Source organism: Cygnus olor, chromosome 2 (assembly GCF_009769625.2).
Source record: "Cygnus olor isolate bCygOlo1 chromosome 2, bCygOlo1.pri.v2, whole genome shotgun sequence".
In the NCBI taxonomy this organism is placed as follows: Eukaryota; Metazoa; Chordata; class Aves; order Anseriformes; family Anatidae; genus Cygnus; species Cygnus olor.
The window spans coordinates 133,061,052-133,081,296 of record NC_049170.1 but is presented as its reverse complement, the minus strand read 5'-3'; the positions used below and the strand labels follow the sequence as shown (position 1 = coordinate 133,081,296).

General features: G+C 35.7%; 1 protein-coding gene and 1 long non-coding RNA gene across 2 annotated transcripts; one reads left to right on the top strand and one right to left on the bottom strand.

Annotated features, from left to right (window-relative positions):
* Positions 1 to 372: 372 nt before the first annotated feature.
* LOC121064573 lies at positions 373 to 3,297 on the top strand. The gene is made up of 3 exons (XR_005816555.1): positions 373 to 488; positions 2,537 to 2,596; positions 3,193 to 3,297. It is a non-coding gene; the product is annotated as an uncharacterized LOC121064573 (long non-coding RNA).
* On the bottom strand, positions 415 to 18,422 carry ATP6V0D2 (ATPase H+ transporting V0 subunit d2). Its single transcript, XM_040546252.1, is given in 9 exon segments — positions 415 to 1,209; positions 1,758 to 1,834; positions 3,209 to 3,386; positions 6,530 to 6,607; positions 8,427 to 8,506; positions 10,327 to 10,505; positions 12,326 to 12,497; positions 18,151 to 18,172; positions 18,174 to 18,422. Coding segments are annotated over 8 exon segments (837 nt in total). The 5' UTR covers positions 18,282 to 18,422; the 3' UTR covers positions 415 to 1,209; positions 1,758 to 1,814.
* Between the last annotated feature and the right edge of the window lie 1,823 nt (positions 18,423 to 20,245).

The window sequence follows — 20,245 nt, the reverse complement described above, 5'->3', positions numbered from 1 at the left end:
TTATATTCTGTTTACTCAGCAGGAAATGGATATTTTTATTACATACCCAGCTGAAGAGTGAGATTTTCTGTGGTGCAGCCTGAAGCTAAGAAATCATGCAGAAAATCAAGGTATAGCCTGTTTGAAAATACAAGAGGGCAAATTTCTTGGATGGATTATGAAGGCAGAATGTTGATGTGGCTTTCAAAATCCTTTCTTTTTCCTCAGCAGAATTAATCTTGTCCTGCTACAATCTGGCTTCAACTGTCTGCTCTATTTTTAGTTACTGATCTTAGCCAGGTCCTAAATAGCTCAGAGCTGGTGTTGTTTGTGCCTGATGTAAAACTGATACAGACTTGGCTGGTATTTTCATTCATGTTTCATAATCTTCCCTAGCGCATACATGAAGATGGTATCTTTGGTGTGCCTGGAGGAGATAATTAAATTGCTGTGAAGTGGATCAGACACCTGCTGGACACTTATGGTGCACCTCAAGTGACCATAAAGAAGTAAGTGAAGACATGTTCATGACTTCTCAGTTACTTATTTACACTTAACTCCAGAGACATCTCACAGTTACGAAGGGTTCAGGAAGCTCTCTCTTGAGATTCCTTGAGGGGAATCTCATAGTAACCCTAAAGTTTATCGTGTCTGTGTTGTAAGTCCTTCATAGAATCTTGTATGCCATGAAGGAAGACTATAAGTGTAAGTACGAAGTAGTGTTTTTGCAGAAACCTGTTGATTCAAAGTTAAGCATTAAAGAGCATTTACAAACATCTTTGGTATAAAACTTACTTCCACAAGAGAGAATGAATATTGCAATATAAGGCCTTTACAGAGACTTTTTATTGATCTTTTAAATTAAAATGGGCACAAAAGCTATAAATGAGTCCATTAATATTTCCTGATACATATATCTATAATTATATTACTTTTTTGTCACCACTGCTCTATAGAAGGAGAATCAGTAATACAACTCAAAACATTAACTTTTAAAATAATGTTTTTCTTCTTTTATATGAAATAATACTTCTTTTCAGGCACAGTAGGGTTATAAATTCTCAGATTTAGAAAATTGGAATGTAGTTGTTAATTTTGGTTCTGTGTCTCTGAGAAATGCATTCAGCAATCCATACAATATTTCTGCATTCTTGCTTCCTTTAACTTCACCTAGGCATAAAATACTCCAAAATGAAACCTGGTATTGAATGCAAGCACATTCAGCTTTACCTGTGGAAAAGATTAAACAAGTATTCTGATAAAATATTAAAGAAGACAAATGGGATTTTTAACCAGGAGCTTTCATCATGAAAATTTCTATGTAACTTTGCAATCCTGACTGATTAGGGGAACTTCTGAGTAGAAATATAATTGAAAATGTCATCTCTGGTTATCTGTTTCGTTTAAGAGACTACAAGCCAGCAGTACAGGCAAGTAAAAAGTAAAGGGCCCAGCGGTCAATACGTTCTTCAGTACACTATTCAAAGGCAATTTCACTAAGCATTTACATGGTATGGGGTTCAGGTAGGCTATCAGGTTTGACAGTTCTACTGGCTATTCTTCAAAAAATGCCCCTGGGAATTTATTTTATTTAAAAAGACTTAATCCTATTTCATTTCATTGAAAAGTTGGCAGTCATAGAAATTCTGTGTTTTTGACTACAACAACCTGAATGATGCCACTCAGTAGAAACAAAAGATAGTATTCATTATTGTTTTAATTGTTATTCTAGGGGGGTAACTTTTCATTTTGATATTTTATGGTTATAACCTCTTAACATCATGTTCAAAAAATGCATCTTCCAGTGTCTTCTCTCAGCGTCACTCCCTACACCCTCAAACACAGCCTTGTATTCCTGTAAAGCATAGACAACCACACAATAGAAGTAAGGTACTTTGCATTCTGTGTATCACAGCTATCTTACTTTACTTATTAATTAATCTACATTAGTAATCTTTCTGGTGCGAACCTATGTATAGATTACAATTTTCTATAAATCAAAAGTTGAAAGCATATAGTCACAAAAATAAATAGGAAAAAAACAAAAAGGGTTTGTTCTTGTGGTTTTCTTATTGCATATTTCCTACAGCTTAAAGTAATTTTCTGAAGGCACTAAAGAGACTGACTGCAGAATGACACATGACCTTTCACTCCTTTGGATTATAGAGTACTGAACTTCTTGTACAAATAGTATCCATCAGAGCCAGAGTTGTAAATGGAGCCAAAACCCTGAACTCTGATCCTCACAAGGGTGATCATTTTATTCCAGTAGTCAGTGGATTTGCTTTATCTGCATTAATTGTAATCCATCAGTCTGATATGTAACTTGGACTATTCTGCAACAGACCCATTTGACTTGTTTTCCTTATATGTTACTTTCTGGTGTTTTGCTTCTCTGTGTGTTGGTTATGATTTTCATATAAAGTAGCCAATGCAATATAGATCTAGTACAATGGTTCTCAAATCATCTAAACGGTCCCCACCTTCACATGAATATACTCGATCTGTACCACATTTGATATGGCTGACGTACTTCTACCATTCTGCTTGTGCACAGGAACAGGTATGGATAATCAGTAGACTGGACATAATTTTGTCTTGGTGTACCCTATTTGAGGTAGGTTAAATATTAAATAGTAATCACAGTACCATAGCTAATTCAAGAGCAAATGTTCCATATGGTTCATCTTTAATAGCAGTGCTAGCTGCATCAGTATTAATAACTCCATCTACTTCTTTGATTCAATCAGGATTTAGAGAAAAAATTTACGAACAACATTTTATTTTTACAGACCCTAGCAATGAATCAGGTTTTCAGTCACTGTGTGGCAATAATATTTGATCCTCTTGTTTTAAAATGACTTATGTTTTTGTGCCAAAATCAGGGCAGCAGTTGTGAAGTGAACCTCAATTTGGGGAGGGTTAATGACAGTTAAGAACAGTTGTTGTTTATTATGATGTGATTTAGGGTATTTAAACATCCTGCTGCTAAGAAGAACTTCGTATTGCACTAGGATAATAAGTTACTCTATGTCCTATATATCAAAGGCCTTTGATTCAACTATACTTATCTGTGGGATCTTTTGTATTTGTATCTTTGAATGAATACCTATCTTTTCAAAAATGCTTTCAACTTATGTGAATTTTTGTTACAACTTTTGTTGACATCAAGAGATGTTAAGTATTTTTATTTTCATTTTTTTTTGTTTTAAGAAATTAGATTACATACGCATAGTAATCTGCAAACACCACTTCACTTGCTCGTAGTCATCTGCATTGGCCAACAGGTGCAAGCCTTCTGGATACAGTTTTCCACAGGTTGGATATAGCTTCTCTCTGTCATCTTTACTCAGCTCAGTGCCAAATGAATTAATGGTGATAATAAAAGCACGTCTGTCTGCCTCAAACTTAATGCATAAAATAAGGAATAAACAGGCATTATTAGAGATCTCAGTAAAATAACAGTTGTTTATTTGTTTGTTTTGTTTTTGTTTCATTTTCAGTAAGCTAAACTATGGAGGCTTAAAAAATGAAACTGTGAATTAGAAACATCTTATTTTACAAATTGGAAATTCTAGTTTGCAAATACTAGTTAAATTTTAACTAGAAAGTCAAACAGTGTTTTGCAAGCACAGCTTTTATTCTGTGAATTTTGTACTGAAAATATAAACACTGCTACTTCCTCATTCCCTACTCAGTGACAAGTTGTTGACAAAAAATCTCCTCACACATCCTTTTGAAGTTATGAATAATAGTCTTAGAAATAATAATAATATATTGAAAGGGTCAAGAATCAATAGCACTGTTCTGGGATACCTCAAAGTGCTGCTGAGAGTAAAGGTTGAATGAAAAATTTGGAAAAAAATAGTTTCTGAACGCACATATTTAAAACAATGATTTAATTCTGTGTAGGAGGTTGTTTACCTGCCAAGTTAAAGTTTTCAAATGTTTCAAATAACAGTTATTTTTTAATACATAGAATCGAAGGCTATATTTCTTATCCCAGGTTTAAAAGCCTATAGTATCTACATTTTCCCTGCAGCAGACTGAAGGTCAGTCGGATGACTAGATCTTGCATTGTTCTTTTCTACAAGACAAAATTTGACCTGCCATACTTACAACATTAATTAAAAATATGGCAAATAAAATAATCTTACCCATTTCTATCTGATTTAAATCTGTTCTTTTGTCCTGAGATCTAAACTGACTATGGTTTTCTTTCTTCCCTTTATTATTATTTACCGTCATTTTTTAAGAACACGGAAGTGTTCACTCAGAAGTGTCTAAAAACTTCTGAGTGAAAATACAGCATATGCAGATTTTAGGCAGCTTGCAGCTTTTCCTGTGCTGCGAACTTTTGAACTGTTTTGAGCAGAAAGGTACCCTTTTCTGTTGAAAAAGACTGACAAATGCCATTGCGACACTGTTCTACAAATTTAGCAGTGAAGTACATAAGTCCTACTCCTATGTACTGGAACACTTTGTAACAGGTTCCCAGCTGCCCTTTGGCACCGACTTCAGAGTGAGGAAAATGAATAAACAATACAGAAATAATGAGAAGAAAATAAGTGTGCTTGAAAAGATTTCTAGCTAATGAGTAACAGGGCCAAATTTGACGTGCCTTATTAATACGAACAGGCATATCAGCCCTAGTGAAACTGTTTTGGAAGGATGAATGCTTTGCTTTTTTAACCTATTAAAGCCATGTAGAATTTAGCTGGTAGTTTTGTAATATTTTGTTGGAAAAACATGCTCAGAGGCAATTGCAACTAATGCTACCAGGTATGGGGCCTAATCCTGGGGTGGTTCCCAGCTTGAGAAAAATTGCAGAATCAGTCCCATCCAGCCAGACCTCTCAACTCATCAAATTATTGGCACACAAGATTCTCTGTAGAGGGTAATGTCAGGATGCAGATAGTTATTCAATTACTTGGGCCACTTCATTGCTGCAGGTTAGGGTGGAGTCACAGGATGACCATTTGCTAATTGCTTTGGTTTCCCTATGGAAAACTGAAGCTTTGTGTCTGCTACCTGAGTATTAGCAAGGCACCCTGAGAACAGGCCAGCACTAGCTGCAGTGCAGTTTCTTGTCGGATTCAGGGTTAAATATGCAACATTTTTTGTTCAAAGAGAGATCACCAGTACTTTTAATGTGGTAGGTTGGCAATATGATGGTCAAGGAGTTGGGGATTTTAAAATAGAAAACTCATTTTGGCAGAATAAATAAAAAAATATGCTTTTGAATAACCAATTTTTGGCTTTTTGTAAACTCAACAATCTACCTTCACATTATTAAAGTAGAAAAGAAAATCTAGAGAAAAGTTTGCTGACTGACATTAGACAGGGATTTTAGAAGAGCTTATAATGGACCAAACTGTTACCACTAGTTAAACAGAGTTTTACAATATGCTTAACCCAATGTTAGTTAGTAATCTCTCAGCATGAATGTCGAACTAAAAATGAACTTTCTGCAAAATCTGAATCACTGAGAAATGTCTTTACCTCTGCCAACCAATCTCTTGATTTTTGTTTTTCAGAAAGGAATAGTCAAAATATTTATTTTCTGGACAATTCAACTTGATTAAGGATATTTTCTTTAGAAAGTAACCATAACATTATGAACTGGTAAAATAAAACATCAAATTGCATTTTCCTATTAGTATGTTATTTCATAAGATATAATTTAGGCTCATTCTTCCTTCAGGGATGAGCTCCCAGGGTTATTATCTCTCTCCAAAATGTAGACTTTTAGCATGAGGTCATAAAAGCTCAGTGAATTTTGTTCAGTCAATTTGCAGAGTACAAGTTTTTGCCTACCCAGAAAAAAAAAAGAAAAAAAAAGAAAAAAAAAAAAAGGAGCTGAAAGCTGAATGCTGAGAACTCAATTTTATGAGTGTGCCTCTTTTTTACACTAACAGATATGAAAATATCATTCACTATTCTGCAGGTATTCTTTGGTGAGTAGGATCTTAGGAATGTTGTATACCATGGAAAAAATAAGTGCTTAACTTTTCTGAGTTGAGACACAAATCCTGAAATGTTGGACTTTTCTGAATGCCACTCAACTATAACTTCAACCATTAATAGAATGGCTCTTTTAATAGAAGAGTAAATAAACATGATGGTGCCATGAAGTTTAAAAAATATTGATTCATTCATATACAGTAATGCCAGAATGTAGCTATACCAAATTTAATTTTGGTCTAGGAAATGTAAGAGCCCCCTTTTTATTTCTTTATTCTCTCTATATAATACAGAAATATGTTAAGGGGCGACAGTGTAAGATTAGTGAACCTTTTTTTTTGTTCTGCTCTCTGTTATAGAAAAATATTAACTGAGGCTAACTCCTCCCTGGACTAGCTGTTTCTCAACTCAGGAGGTAAAACTCATTCTAGAATAAAGACTTCAGTATCTCTCAGCAATACAGTTATTATTCAAATATCTGACAAATAGCTGCAAATGGAGAGAGAAGAAACAGGAAAAGCAAAGTGACTTAATTATAAAAGCATTTTGGAGTACTTTCATGTACAATGAGTGAATTTTTTCTTACCTCAAGAATGGGTCTCATTATTTCTGCTGTAGTACCTCCTTGTTTTTCACAAAACTTATAGAATGCCTCAAGATAAGACTACAAAAAAGAAGAAGAGAAATATTTTAAATGCTACTTAAGAAGTTGACCACATAGTCATGAATCTAATTTTTAAATACTTCCATTAACTTTGATAATTCTACCTATGAATTTAAATTCATTTATGTGCTTAATTACTTTGCTGGATTGAATAGTAAAATGCAAATATCATGTTCTTACAATATATATTTAAATGTTTTTTAAAGATGTTACAGAACAAATATTATGCTTTGTTTGCTCTCTTTTGCATTCTTAAAGAATGAACTTCTTTAGCTCCATTGAGCTTCCACTGCATAATAAGCAGATGGCTGAGGGCAACTCTGTGTTTATAGTGTGGAGGAGGGGATTTGGGTATATGCCACGGCTGTTTGGCCAGCACTATGAGGATACACAAACTAATCCCTACTACTCTACCCTTCAAAACCCTGGATTAGGACAGAACAGTGGACAAAGCTTCTGTAACAATGGTCTGCAGAACCCTCCGGTCTATTGAAGAGTCCCTCCTTTGCACCCATTTCAATACACCTGAGCAGGAAGAACCCTACATACCTCAGAAATGTTGTTCCTTCTGCCTCCCCCTCCCTCAAAATACTGTCTTAAGGAACATTTATGTTATCAGAATGCATTTGCTACAACTCCACACAATCTTGTCGAAGGAAGCTGTCAGTAGCTATGCAATTAAGTGAATTTTAAGTAGAGACGTCTCGAGGCGGATTTGCTGCATGGGAGTTTTAGTCAGGTTCTGTATACTTCTGATAATAGAGCTGAAACATAATTGATCACATTGACAGCTGAAGCAGAGGAGAAAGGATATGTTAATAATTTAGAAGTATTTGCAGAATGATCCCCCTGACACTTAGCAGAGTGAGAAGAAAAAATATAAATATTAGTTTTAATAAGTGTAAATTTGTGGTAATAAAATACAAATACAGGAAATAAGAATCAAATCTGTATGTTATCAATAGAAAGTGTCTAGTTTATTAGTAACTGATATTGTTAAGAATAATAGGAATTAGCAGAGTATTTAAGAATTAAATATCGTATTGGGAATTTAAAAATATCATTTCTAAGACAAACAGAAGATTTTTTTTCTTTCCCCTTAACGCAATCAGATCACTTTAAGAATACTTCCTGCAGTCTGGGGCATCCACTGTGAAAGACAACAAAAAATCTGAAGAGAATGTGATGGGAGAAACCATTAACGGGATGAAATATGTACAGCCTTTAAAGACACCACCATAAAAGTATTGATCTGTGTGCTAATATTTGTAAAGTAACTTGAAAACACAAGGCACATGTTAGATGCATATCCTTATGGTAGTGTGTTGTAGCAATGCTAAATATAATTTAAAAAGAATGAAAATTAAGCAAAAACATTAATTAAAAAATGCCATCTAGACTCAAAGCAATTAGACCTTTTTCAAATCACATTTACCTTTTATGAATAAAAATAAATGTTAGCCAAAAGCCTAGGATTATTTAGGAGTAACAGTTCTGTGGCACTTGGTAGACAAAGATTTATTCACAAACAAATGGATCTGGATATTAGCCTGACATCTAAAGCTTTTTCATTAATGAGATATTAAATTAGATTTTGGATGCAGACCTAAAATTTGAAATCTCTTCAAACACTGGAGTAGAAATCAGAGGAGCTGGATTTGATTCCTGGACTTGTCATCATCCAGGTGACCTTAGACAGCTTGCTTCATCTCACCATGCTTCTGTTTCCCCATCCATAAAACAGGGTTAATGATACTGACCTCCTTTTCTAAAATGCTTTTAAAACCCCAAGTATTATTGTTATGTTGCAAGAACTTGCCTTGTACAGTTTGTTGCGCATTATTTCAATGTTCATTTCATCCAGGTCATTTTCAGACAAGCAGTCTTGAAAGAAAGCAGCTGAAAGTAGAATTTATTATATTGCAATATGAATGTACATGCTGGTAATATGCATCTCTTGTCTATTGCCATTCACCAGTGCATGAGCAAGGATCTGATATTTCTGTTGTATGAGATAGAGTGATACACAGAGAAGAAGAGAAATCCTCTTGATTTTCTGCTTATCCTTGTACTCCCTCCTTTTTAATAAGAATCTGTTGTGAAGAGAATCAATCAGTGCAGCAGTCAGAGTCCACATCTCCAAAGACCATCAAATGGAAAATGTTAATGAAAGCCCTAATCTTCTCTGAAGTAGATGGTTTGGTCATTAGGGAGATTTCCCAGTGAGGAACATGAAAGATAATTTTTGTCCTAAATCACACAGGTATTCTTCTGTTGTTAAGGAGAATCCTCTTTCCTAGTTTACCTCTTCCTCTTTGGATATGTTTGTCAGTGGGAGAAAGGAGGATGCAACTAGAAACGGACACATGCTTTGACCTTGACCATCTGTGCTTCCGGGTCCTCTGAAGAACTGGCTAAAGAGCGAGCTTTTGAACAGGTAGTCAGGGGATGAAGTTCATTTATGTGTCTGGGCCACTTAAAAATACTATATTAATAACTGGCAAAAGTTTTGGGGTCTTCTCCCTTGTACTCTCCCAGCATCCAGCTGGGGGATGAAAGACAGTAGGGGGCATAGCCCTGACAGTTTCCTTGAGTATCTGATTGTCCATGAATTTCTGTCATCTTCTTAAAAATCTGATAATGCTCAGTATTAAGCATAATAATAACTGATAATAACAACATTTGATAATAATAATAATTGATAATGCTCAGTAATATATATATGTATATATGTATTAATGTACATATATATAATACATTATATACGTTATTATATGTTATATGTATAATTGGCAATAGATTAATTTTCAACAAGTTTAGTCTGTTTTGTCTGCAACACCAATTGGTAAGGGATCTCTGTCTCTATTTCAGCCCACAAGTTCCTTTTTTGTCCATTTTTTCCCCCATCCCAATGGAGGCAGAGAGAGCAAGCAGCTGAGTGGGAGTCAGGCTTCTGCCTGGGGCCAACCCATGAACCCACCATACCTTCTTGAGCCAGAACCCTAAACACACACAGAGTACTCAAGATGAGGGCACACAGTGCTTCTGTAGATGGTCAAATCCATTCAGATACATCTTATTCTCTGTACCCTTCCCAACAATGCCCCACAACTTGGTATTTTTTTGTTTGTTTTTGTTTGCGTTGGCTACTGCAGCACATTGAGGAGAATTTCATCCAATTTTCAGAATGTGAAGTTCCCAGCCCTGGCTCTATTTTGCCTTTAGAATTATTCCTTCAGGATGGGATTGTCTGTGTGCTTGAATAATGTCCAAATCCTCAGGAGAGAGATTCTAGGTTACACCACAACATCTAATATTTATTAGTAACTGTCTGTTTCTTGATCCTTAGTGGGGGATAGGCAAGATTTTATCTTACATTTTTTAATTATAGATGCAGGTGTTGAAATAAAAATGTAGATGCTCTAAATCAATGGCTACTTTGGGTATAAAAGATATCCATTACTCTTCTTGAGTAGCATGTTTTCTTTGCCTCTGCTATCAAGGCTGATACAGAAACTGTTAATAAATGTTACCAGAAAAAGTCCTGAGCACCACTTCAGAAGTGCTTGTTCCAGTTTCATCAGCCAATTATTTAAACATTTTTTGTTACCAAAGCACAGCACATCCAGTGGAAAACATGCTACTCGATCTCAGATGTTCTCAAGTATACAAAATTAGTAGTTTCAAGAAGCAAATAAGAAGTAATTTGGTATTCCTACCTAATGGTGTGTCAACCAAAATTGCATTGAAGAGCTCTGTGGGGTTTGAGGCAATGCTGACTGCTTCCATTTGCTCAAAACTCCCCAGTGGATGGCACTTGGGTACCAGTTCAGCTATGGGTCGCTGATGTAATGTGCCAGTTATTAAAAGAATTACGTTGTCAATCATGTAGCTGTATCTGTATTTGAAATAAAAAGTAAAATAAATGAACATTAGCTTTATGATGAATTTTGGTTTGAAAAAGTACAAAAGCAAGATTTTTGAAAATTAGTAAAAGCACTAAAGTCAGAAATGACCACGGTATTTGCAGGTATTTATATTCACTCTTTATCAATGTCTCATTTATCAAAAAAAAACAGAAGTTTTAAAATTGCAAGTAGGCAACACAGTTTTTGTTTTAAACCACATGATGACTGGTTTGCAAAAGAGACATTTTTAAAGAAGGGGAAACTGAAACATGAGTATAATAAGCATAGCAGCTGTGAAATGTGGGTTTGATATAAGTGACAATGCATGGTATTGAAAAGTAAATCACCTGAGCTAACAGCTTCTATAGTTTGGGATTTTGCACTAAAACTGCAGAGTTCATGCAGATGGACCAGTCTTAGGCTTTCTTCTCACTCAGCTTTAAACATCCTCTCAGGAGAAAACTATGAACAGAGTCTCACAGATTTCTTATTTATTGCTAAAAGTTTTCAGTAGAAGTTTTCTATGAGCTTCTTACTAGTTTTGCTGTTGGAGACTGGTAAGAGTTTCATCAGTGACTCAGAAATGGAAATGTGAAAGCTATTCCCTTGGGATGCTTATAACAAGGATGCCAGTCTTCAGCTTGTGCTGTAGGTTCAAAACACAGCTAGCAAATACAGAGATTACTATGATCTCACACAAAATTTGTGACAGAGCTCAAGGATCTGGTGATACATAGTTCAATGATGCAATGGTTTTGTTAAATATCTTAAACTAATGTCTCATTTATCACAAAACCAGCATACAGAGTGTATGCACACATGTACATATGCATGTCAATCAGTATAAGAAAAGAGCTGCCGTAATTTTCATATTTTCACTTTCATTTCTCTGAAGCAAAACCTAAACATTGTATACCAATAGGTTGTAGCTGTCTGTCCCAGGGCAGTCTCTAAGATCCTGTTGATATAACAACCTAAAACTGATTAGTCACACTTGAACAAAAAAATAAGAATAACGATACTTTATTTTACTGTTATGATAAAAATATTCCTTGAAAGTAAGACGAACAGTCTTGTGATCTTATCAGAATACATTAAAAAGATAAGACCAAGGGGAGTAAACAGTTAAGTAAAATATTCTAGTGACATTTCACTAATCCATGTTGTTATACTGTTATAAAGCAGAACCCCATTCTTTCCTTAACGTTAAGTCATTTATTTACAAGTTTTGTCTGTTTATAACTGCATAGAGATCAGAACTTTCTCTTCATCTGACATCAAACAGCACTTGTGCTTTTAAACAAAGCCACTTAGATCTAAGTATCTTGCTACATACAACATAAAGTTGTTCTGGTTTTAATGTTCAAATGGTATAAAAAGTATGGTGGGTATATGATGTGTAGTCTTTAAACAAAATCTAGAATTTGCCATATGCCTAGGAATTAAATCACTGGATATCATGAAATTGTTCATCTTTCATGAGTCACCCCCACAAACTTATTTTTGCAAGTCCTCTGACTTAAATGACATTTGAAAATAATAGTTTTTTCTCAATCTCCACCACCACTCTAGGCCCTGTACGCAGTAAAAATCTGCTTTTCTTGTGTTCTTTAAAAAAGTAGTTGCAAAGACAACAAATACTTTCAGAATAGATATTAGAAAATAAGGTATGTAAATATTGCAGTATCAAAGTAATTTCACTATTTTTGAAATTTAATGTAAATTCCACTAATGTATTTACATTGTTTTAACCTGAAGCTGTGGTTTTGCTTTGAGTCTATAATTTAAGCAATGTGGTAACAGTACTTACGTGATAAAATTCAGAAAAGTTGCAAGTGGTTCAAAAGCATGGTTTCTAAAGTAATGAAATTCTGTGAGTAGCTTTGTTTTCAGTTTATCATCAATGGTGGAAATAGTGAGAGGGCCAGGTTCATTAGCCAAAAAGTTGCCATAGTCTGTAGTCTGTAGATGTAACTTTAGATCTGAAATTAGATTCAAGGAAGATCATGAAAATAAACTGCCATTATATTGTCTACAAATTAAATCAAACAATATTTAAAATGTTCCTTTGTAATGTTATATTTTCATATGAAGGGTCTGATCATACATAAGATTTTACCACAGATGATACAGAGTAAATGCATAATTACTGCAAATTTATACTGCCTTCTCCAAGTAAGACTCATTGCTACAAGAAACCACAAGTAGTTTACACCTTTGCCATAAGTTTTACTCGTAAATTTAATTTACAGTCACAACAAGCTCAGTGTTAATTACTGCTGTCCCTCACCCCTTCCCAGTTCAATGTTTTGATTTCACAGATTTATTCAGGGCACCAGTATTGAATCATTATAATGTGTCAGTTTTGTCTCCTGTGATAGGGTGGACTGTTATGTATCAAAAAGAATCATCCTGTAACTTTGTTAAGATCTTCAATTTTCATGTGAAACGTTTAAATCTCATGTAAGACTATAATCTCATGTAATCAAGCTGCCTGAAGAAAATGAGAGAACACATCTTGCCTGGCTCAGACTCTGGTCTCCAAATGAGGTCTGCAGGAGAGTGCTTGAAAGGGCACAGTTACCCTCCCTTAGCATTTCTGTTTTGGCTTTGCCTGATTTATGGCTGCTATTAACAGATCCTAAGAAGCTGTTCCAGAAACTTGGGTTATCGTGACATTCTGCCAGGGCTCCCACCATGGTAACTGGAGAAAATGGGTTTTAGACAGCAAAGTTGAAAGAATCTTTTATAATATCAAAGAATTAATTTGATAAGTTTCCTCTGCTAGCTATTTTCTACCATGAAGCATAAGTAAAGATGTGAACCAGTTCTTAGTGTTCAAAGCAGTTTAACACTTCCTTTTAGAAAAGGCCCTGCTATATTGTGTAATTATGTTCAAATGATTTATTAAAAGTACCATAAATTATAGATTGAGATAATGTTATAAGGCTTTAGCATTTATAATTATTAGATTTCCATATAAAAAGTGAAATGATATTTAGGGAAATGAATAGCAACACTCCCACCGACTGAATTAAGGGTGTGTCTACAAGAGAATTTAATATGCATTAGCAAGGTGTGCATTTATCAGTAGAGTAGCTGCTCTTTCCTAACTCCCTGCATGCATATTTTCTTAGTATGCCTACACTGAGACTTAATGCAAAAGAACTAGTGCATTGCAATTCTGACTCCTAAGTCTAGCACTAACACTACAAGATAGATAACCCTTAGAGTTTTTTATGTGTTTTGCTGGCACTACAGCTCATTCCAGTGACTGCATCAATGCACTGTTTTGGATAGGACAGTGTTGCTCAGCTAGCACTCTAGAACTGGTAGCATTTCTCTAGATTTTCCTGCATGAGATTGAAGTCATGCTGTCAGTTTAAACTAATTGATTCTTAAAATAATATAGGTCATCACTGAACTTTTAATGAAAGAGAGCACTGGGGAGTTGTTTTTTCAATCATCAGAGCCATATACCAGGAAATAGTCATAGTTTCAGTACAGGTTTCTATCCAGGAAGAAGAAAAAGAATCCAAATATGAAAAAAGGAAAATTACTTTATTTAAGAGAAAGATAAGAAAGGTGAAGGAGAGAAACAAAAATGCAGATTTATGACTAGAAATTTATCTAAATATTTAAGACCAACTTAAAAACAAAACAAAACAAAAAACAATGCAATAATATTTTCATATAAGAGCTACATTTCCTCTGCAAACTGATAATTTTTACTTTCTCTTTACTGCAAAGAAGGTAAAAATACTTGGTGTACGGTGCGATTACAATACACTACCTCATTACATGCAGAGAGCCAAAATCTAGCTTTCCTCAAATCCTTTCCAAATGAACCAGATACCTACCTTGAGTCACACTCTGTAAATGCATTCTGGACACTGGTTTCCAGGAGCTTAGTACCTAAAGCAGACTGCAAAACCCAAATATCAACCCCAAGTATTGACCATTCTGAAATATGTTTAGTATAATGTGATGAACAGAAACCAAAACCAACCTACTGTGTGTAGTGTGTCTCTGACAAGACTGTGATTGTCTGCCTTGGTTCTCTTATTGTCTGAGTGGTTTCAGAATCTCCACCAAATCGCAAGGTATAAAAAAATATTAGCCATAACACATGATATAGTCCTACCTGGCTCTCAAAATTATGGAGGAAATACTATGGCCAGGAATATTGGATGAATGACCCTGTCACTTCCATGGCCTATTTTAGAGAAATATTTCTCTACCCAATTTAATAAATTCCAGCATGCATACTGTATGTAAAAAACAGTAGTCAACCTTACGCCATAGCCTTGGCCAGAACAATTGAGAAAATAATAATCAACAAGCTCCAATAATATAAATCAGGATCATAAATCAGAATCAGAGTTCACACCATGGCAGAGAGAGGCTAGTTTAAGATGAGTGTGGTTAAAACACAAAGAAAGAGTACTGGAAGAAGTTGAACCAAGCATTAGTCTGGTCTCTAAGCATCAAGCACACAGAGTCTTGTCTGACTCCTCACTTTAATAGCCAGCTACCATCACTTTTCATTTAGTTATTTCAGCTGCTGCATGCTGGTGTTCCAGCATTGGCAAGTTGTGAATTTATTTCATTGGTGGGAGCAGAGCTGGACTGCTTATCCTTCTGTGACCTAGCCTCCCTTCTAGAGAGCAGCACTCTTTCCATCACACAAGGAATCAAGGAAAGAACAAAGCACTGAATGTAAAACCTCACATATTCTGCCTCAGTGCCAGCAGTGTTGCTCTGGGGATCCCATTCCCCCAAGACAGATGAAGCTGTAGGGCCAGACTGGTAGCATGCTGTGTTGCAGAGGTTCCAGCCAGTCTTGCAGACCACAAGGTAGCTCCATGAAAATGATAATAATTCATACAAGCCAAAAGGATGTCTAAATTCAGCTGAAGGGCACTTCTCCTCTCTGTGTGGCCCTGAATTGAGAGGACGTAATGCTAACTTAAGCCACTTAGCAACCTCCTTTTTAACTTTCCCTTTCACTTTTCTATGTACCCTGTTATTGCCAAGCAGATGTAAAGCTCTAAACCATGTTTTTTGCTTGTGGTTCTTCTGTGTTGGCACTATGGTTTCTCCTCCAGAGATATCAGAACCACTTTGAAATTAAAAGATCTTTTTGATTCTATTTATGGGTTACTTGGGGTGGTTTTGATTTTGTTTCTGCTTGTTGGTTTTAGCATATTTATAATATTTTTAACTTACGCCACTTTTTGTGGTCTGGTACAATGCCACAGAATGCACAGTGGTGTAAATTTATTACCTTTGAATGTGAATACATGAATTGAAGGCATTATAGGACAAGCAAGGTAGTACTACAGCACAAGTGCATATGCTGGATCCAGCTCCATTTTCTGTAAGGTTAATGGTCTGCTTTTGGTGTACTGTACACTTGTGATTCAGCTTCAGTACTAGAGCATCATTTATGTGTGGAGAGGTTTGTATAATTAACCCCATTTACAAATCCAATATTTCTCTTATTTTCATTTTAAATAGTATGCTTGGTAGATAACTGACGGCAACCTGATAAAAAATAAAAATCTTTTTCTACAAGTAGAAAAATGCTACAGTGGAGATAGTGATGTTCTGAAGCTGATTAGGAAAAAAAAAAAAAAAAGGAAGTGATAGAGGGTACTAAAGATATTCTTGTAGGCAGCTTGATGAAGGCTGTTCTTGCTGTAGCTGAAATGCATTTACATTCTAAAATTGAATGAACATTAGAAAGAAGAAGGTTCAAAAGGAAAAAAGTTGCTGTTCTTTCTACTGTAAGTCTTAAGAAATGATGTCACCTCTCTGTTGTGATCTTCCCATAAGGAACAGGGCACACTCTTAATAAAGGTTCAGATACCTCAGTAATATTTAAAAACTACTCCCTGGTTGTAAATATCTTTCTTGTAAAATCACTAAAAATTTAAATAATTTTTAACCATTCTTGTGTCTTTTGAACAGGAGCAAGAACTCTTTTGGAAAGGGTGAGGAAAATATTTTTTCCTTGTATGTTTTTAAATATGTCTATTTTTAAAAAAATGTCTATTTTAAATATTTTAAAAAATGTCTATTTTTATCTTATTCAGAAATAGCCAGATTTTTATTTATTTTTCTTCATGGAGCCTTTGGTGACATTCATCTCCTGAGTTCCTCTGCAGAGAAAATGGAGTAAGAACAAGGTTTAATGATTCCATCATTCTGTCTTTCCTGTCCTTTATAGATGTCTGAAGCTGTATTAGCTTTTCCTAAACCATGTGTAAACTCATGGAGCAGGACCGTTCAATTTAAGCAGTTAAATGCAATATCTGTAGAGTCCTTAATTTTCATAGATCATACACTGCTGGTTTTGTCCAGCTGACATAAAGAATATATTTCAGTTCTCAAAGTAGTGTAAGTAAGTGTTTACATGTGTTCTGTGTGTCCATACTGCCACTGTATGAAATGAAGAGCTGATGCAGCTCTCCAGCTTATCAACTGGAGTAGGCACATGCACTTCGGTCAGTTCAACAGTTTCTAGATCCCATTGACTGTACTGAAAAATCTCTTTAACTATGAGAGGATTTTTTTCCAGCTGACAGCTAAATACCTACATCTACCTATTTAAATGCAGCTCTTTTAATCTGCAAGATTAATGGTGTGCAACCTTCCCAGGCTTATACTGTAACAGTTTAGACAGCCTCAAGACTCTGATGCATGTGGGAGTCATCCCGTTCTTCACTTCTCATTTCCTCAACTCTATCACTGCATAGACAAGCAGCTGAAAACAGAATGAGCTTATTAATTCTTGTTGTTCCTTTTTCAAATTAATCTAATATACTCCACATTATAGATGAGATTTCGGTATACAATCAGCTTTTATTTGGGGTCAAGGAAAGAACTTTATGTTCCTTTAGAAAGGTGAATTTTTCTGTTGCCTTTTTGTCTTGCCAAGTGTCCAAAGGTATGTCATATGATTTTTTGTACAAGTCTGTCTTCATCAGGCTGTGACCAGTCTTGGCCATGGAAAGCTGCTTTGGAAACTACTATGCGTTCCTTTTATTACTGTGGCAAAGTCACCTTGAAAAAAAAAAAAAAAAACTTTTTTTTTTTTTTAAGCTTGAGAATATTTTAGTTTTCTACCTTTGTGACATCTAGTTTTCTCTTCGTGGTAAGCAAAATGTCCTTGACTGCCCTAGAACTCATGAAGTAATAAAGTACTGAAATTATATCCTATATCTTTTATAGAGAAATTCAGTGCTGAATGGTAAGCTTTTAATAAGATTTTTGCAAACTATTTTGTCAGCTGAAATGTTACAAAACTTCCATACTCCTTGTAGTCCTGTACAATGGTTAATATATGTGAGATTACCAATGACCATAGGACGTCTGTGAATGAGATTCCAAGATTTATCACTAAACTAGAAAACCCCATCATCTGGACCACTTTGCAAATCACAGTCTGTACAATCCTAGGGTAATTTCAATGGAAATTCATTAGCTTAAATATGAGAACAGTTCTTAAAGGAAATCAGGGTATGTCTGGCTTTTAAGATAAGGCTGTCAATACTTCAGTCTTTACCTTCCATTCTTCAAAGGTCCAAGCAACAGTATTTCTTCCTAAATAAAATAATCCAGCCAGACTACCTTCTAGTGTCTCGCACTGTGCCTAAATTGACATAGTCTGCACTTGTCAAGATCCCAGCTTTGAACCCTCGGACCAGACCCTCCAAGTAGCCATGGTCCACATTGAAGTAAAATTCTGAGTATCCTGGCATGGAGAAAAGGAGATTTGAGCTTTCTGTTGGATTCTTGATGGTACTGAGTATTTGCCACCGTTTTCCTCCTCTTTGGAAGGAGTGACAAATAGTCACTGTTTTCCTGCCAGCCTATGATCGTGTTTCACCAACTAGTTTCTTCCTGTTTCTTGCTCCAAGTATATATAGTTCCAGTATAGTTGATGCTTACACAACAGCCAGCCAGCAAATCAACTCCCTCCTGTCAGAGCCAGAAAATGAATCTATTATTGTTGAAGAGAAGCCAAAAAGGGAGCATGAGATTAACCTTTGATTGCAAGAATGCTCTGTACTGACTGGAAAATAAAAAGCTTATTAAAAAGCTTGATAGCATTTTCATATTTCTTAATATGAAACAACAGAAAGTTATCTGTGAATATATATTGAATATTTCCACACTAAAATGGTCAACTGCAGTAGACCACAGAAAAAGTATCTCATAAACTATTAATGTAACTAAATGCTTTTTAAGTGTCTGTGTATGCCTTTTTATTTCTGACTACTCAAAATTTTTCTAGTGCCCATCACTATTGATAAATATGTATATAAATTATAAGAGTCTTATAATAATTACTGTGAACATTAGATCATGACCATAGGTGCTAGATAAGTGAAAGGTCTTTGAAAGGTTCAATTTTCATTAACCTTAAACATTAACACTTAAAGTGGATATCCAGAATTTATCTCAAAACCATAATTTGTCAAAGATCAAGTCAAAATACTCTGGTTACATTCACCAAGATGTGGAAATAACTCTTATTTTTCCTCTTACAAAATAAAGATTGGAAAAATAAGAATCTTGATTTTAGTAATGCAAATTTAGGGCCTTTGTAGACTTCCGGATTTTGATTTAAAAATTAAACTCAGAACTGTGCTAAATCTATCAGTGAATTTTATAGTGAACTGGTAAGTCTGCTGCCTTTCAGATTTAGGGCCCCCAGTCTGACTCTTCAAAGTGGCTACACCTCTGTAATCACACACAAAAGTCTTTTTACCCCCTAAATTCACTATCACATGCAACATATGTCTTCAAGCTTTGCTGGAAGGGAAGACTCATAGTGCACTAGGTGATACTTAGCTGTGTAGTTAGCTGGAGCTCAGGAACATTTCAGTGAGGTGTTGAAGACTGCTGTGTGGTTGGAGGGTTAGCACCATCAACAGGAACTACAGCAGCTGTCTGCCGTCTGCATCTCAACACTTAGGCTCGGTTTTCAGTGCTTTTAACAAGCTTGGTGTGTTGTGTTGGCTGAAGACATGCAGCTTGGGTTTTCTATTGATCTCTTGCATTGAAACGTGGCTGCGTAGTGAGAGCTGTGAGCTTGGCAGCCACACAGGCAAAACTATGGGACTTTTGTCCCTAACCTGAGAGCTGAGTGATGACAACTTGGTACTCACCAGGTCATTCCTGTCTATACTGCCTCGCTCCTGGCCACAGCACGGCTCTGCATGCCACACAAGGAGGCATGAGGTGCCTGGGTGTTTGCTGCCCAAGCAGCCACCCTAGGAAGAAGGTCACTAGCTACCTGGCTTCCTGGCCAGGAGTCCTCAGTGGGCTAGCAGGAGCTATGGCCCACATGGCAGGCCAGGCCAATACTAGTACAGTTAGTACTAGCAGCTTGAAGGTTGAATTAAAATTGACTCAGGCTGACACGGTTAATTCCACGCCTTTAAGCAACTGCAGGGGAAATAATGACAGCATTTTGGACGTTTTAAAAATCATGTACACTGATATGCAAAGTGTAAGTATTTGAAAGTTCAAATGGTGCCCGGGGTATAGAAGTTTCCTTCTTGAAAATTGGGCTAGCAATTTTAAGGAAGTCCGGTTTTAGCATTGCAGACTTAACCCAGCAAAAGAACAAAACAGATGACCCCCCCTTCCCCAAACAAGCAATTTGTTTTTGTCTCCCAAGTCTCCATGCCCACAGTGTCCAGATTCTCCTGTTGCA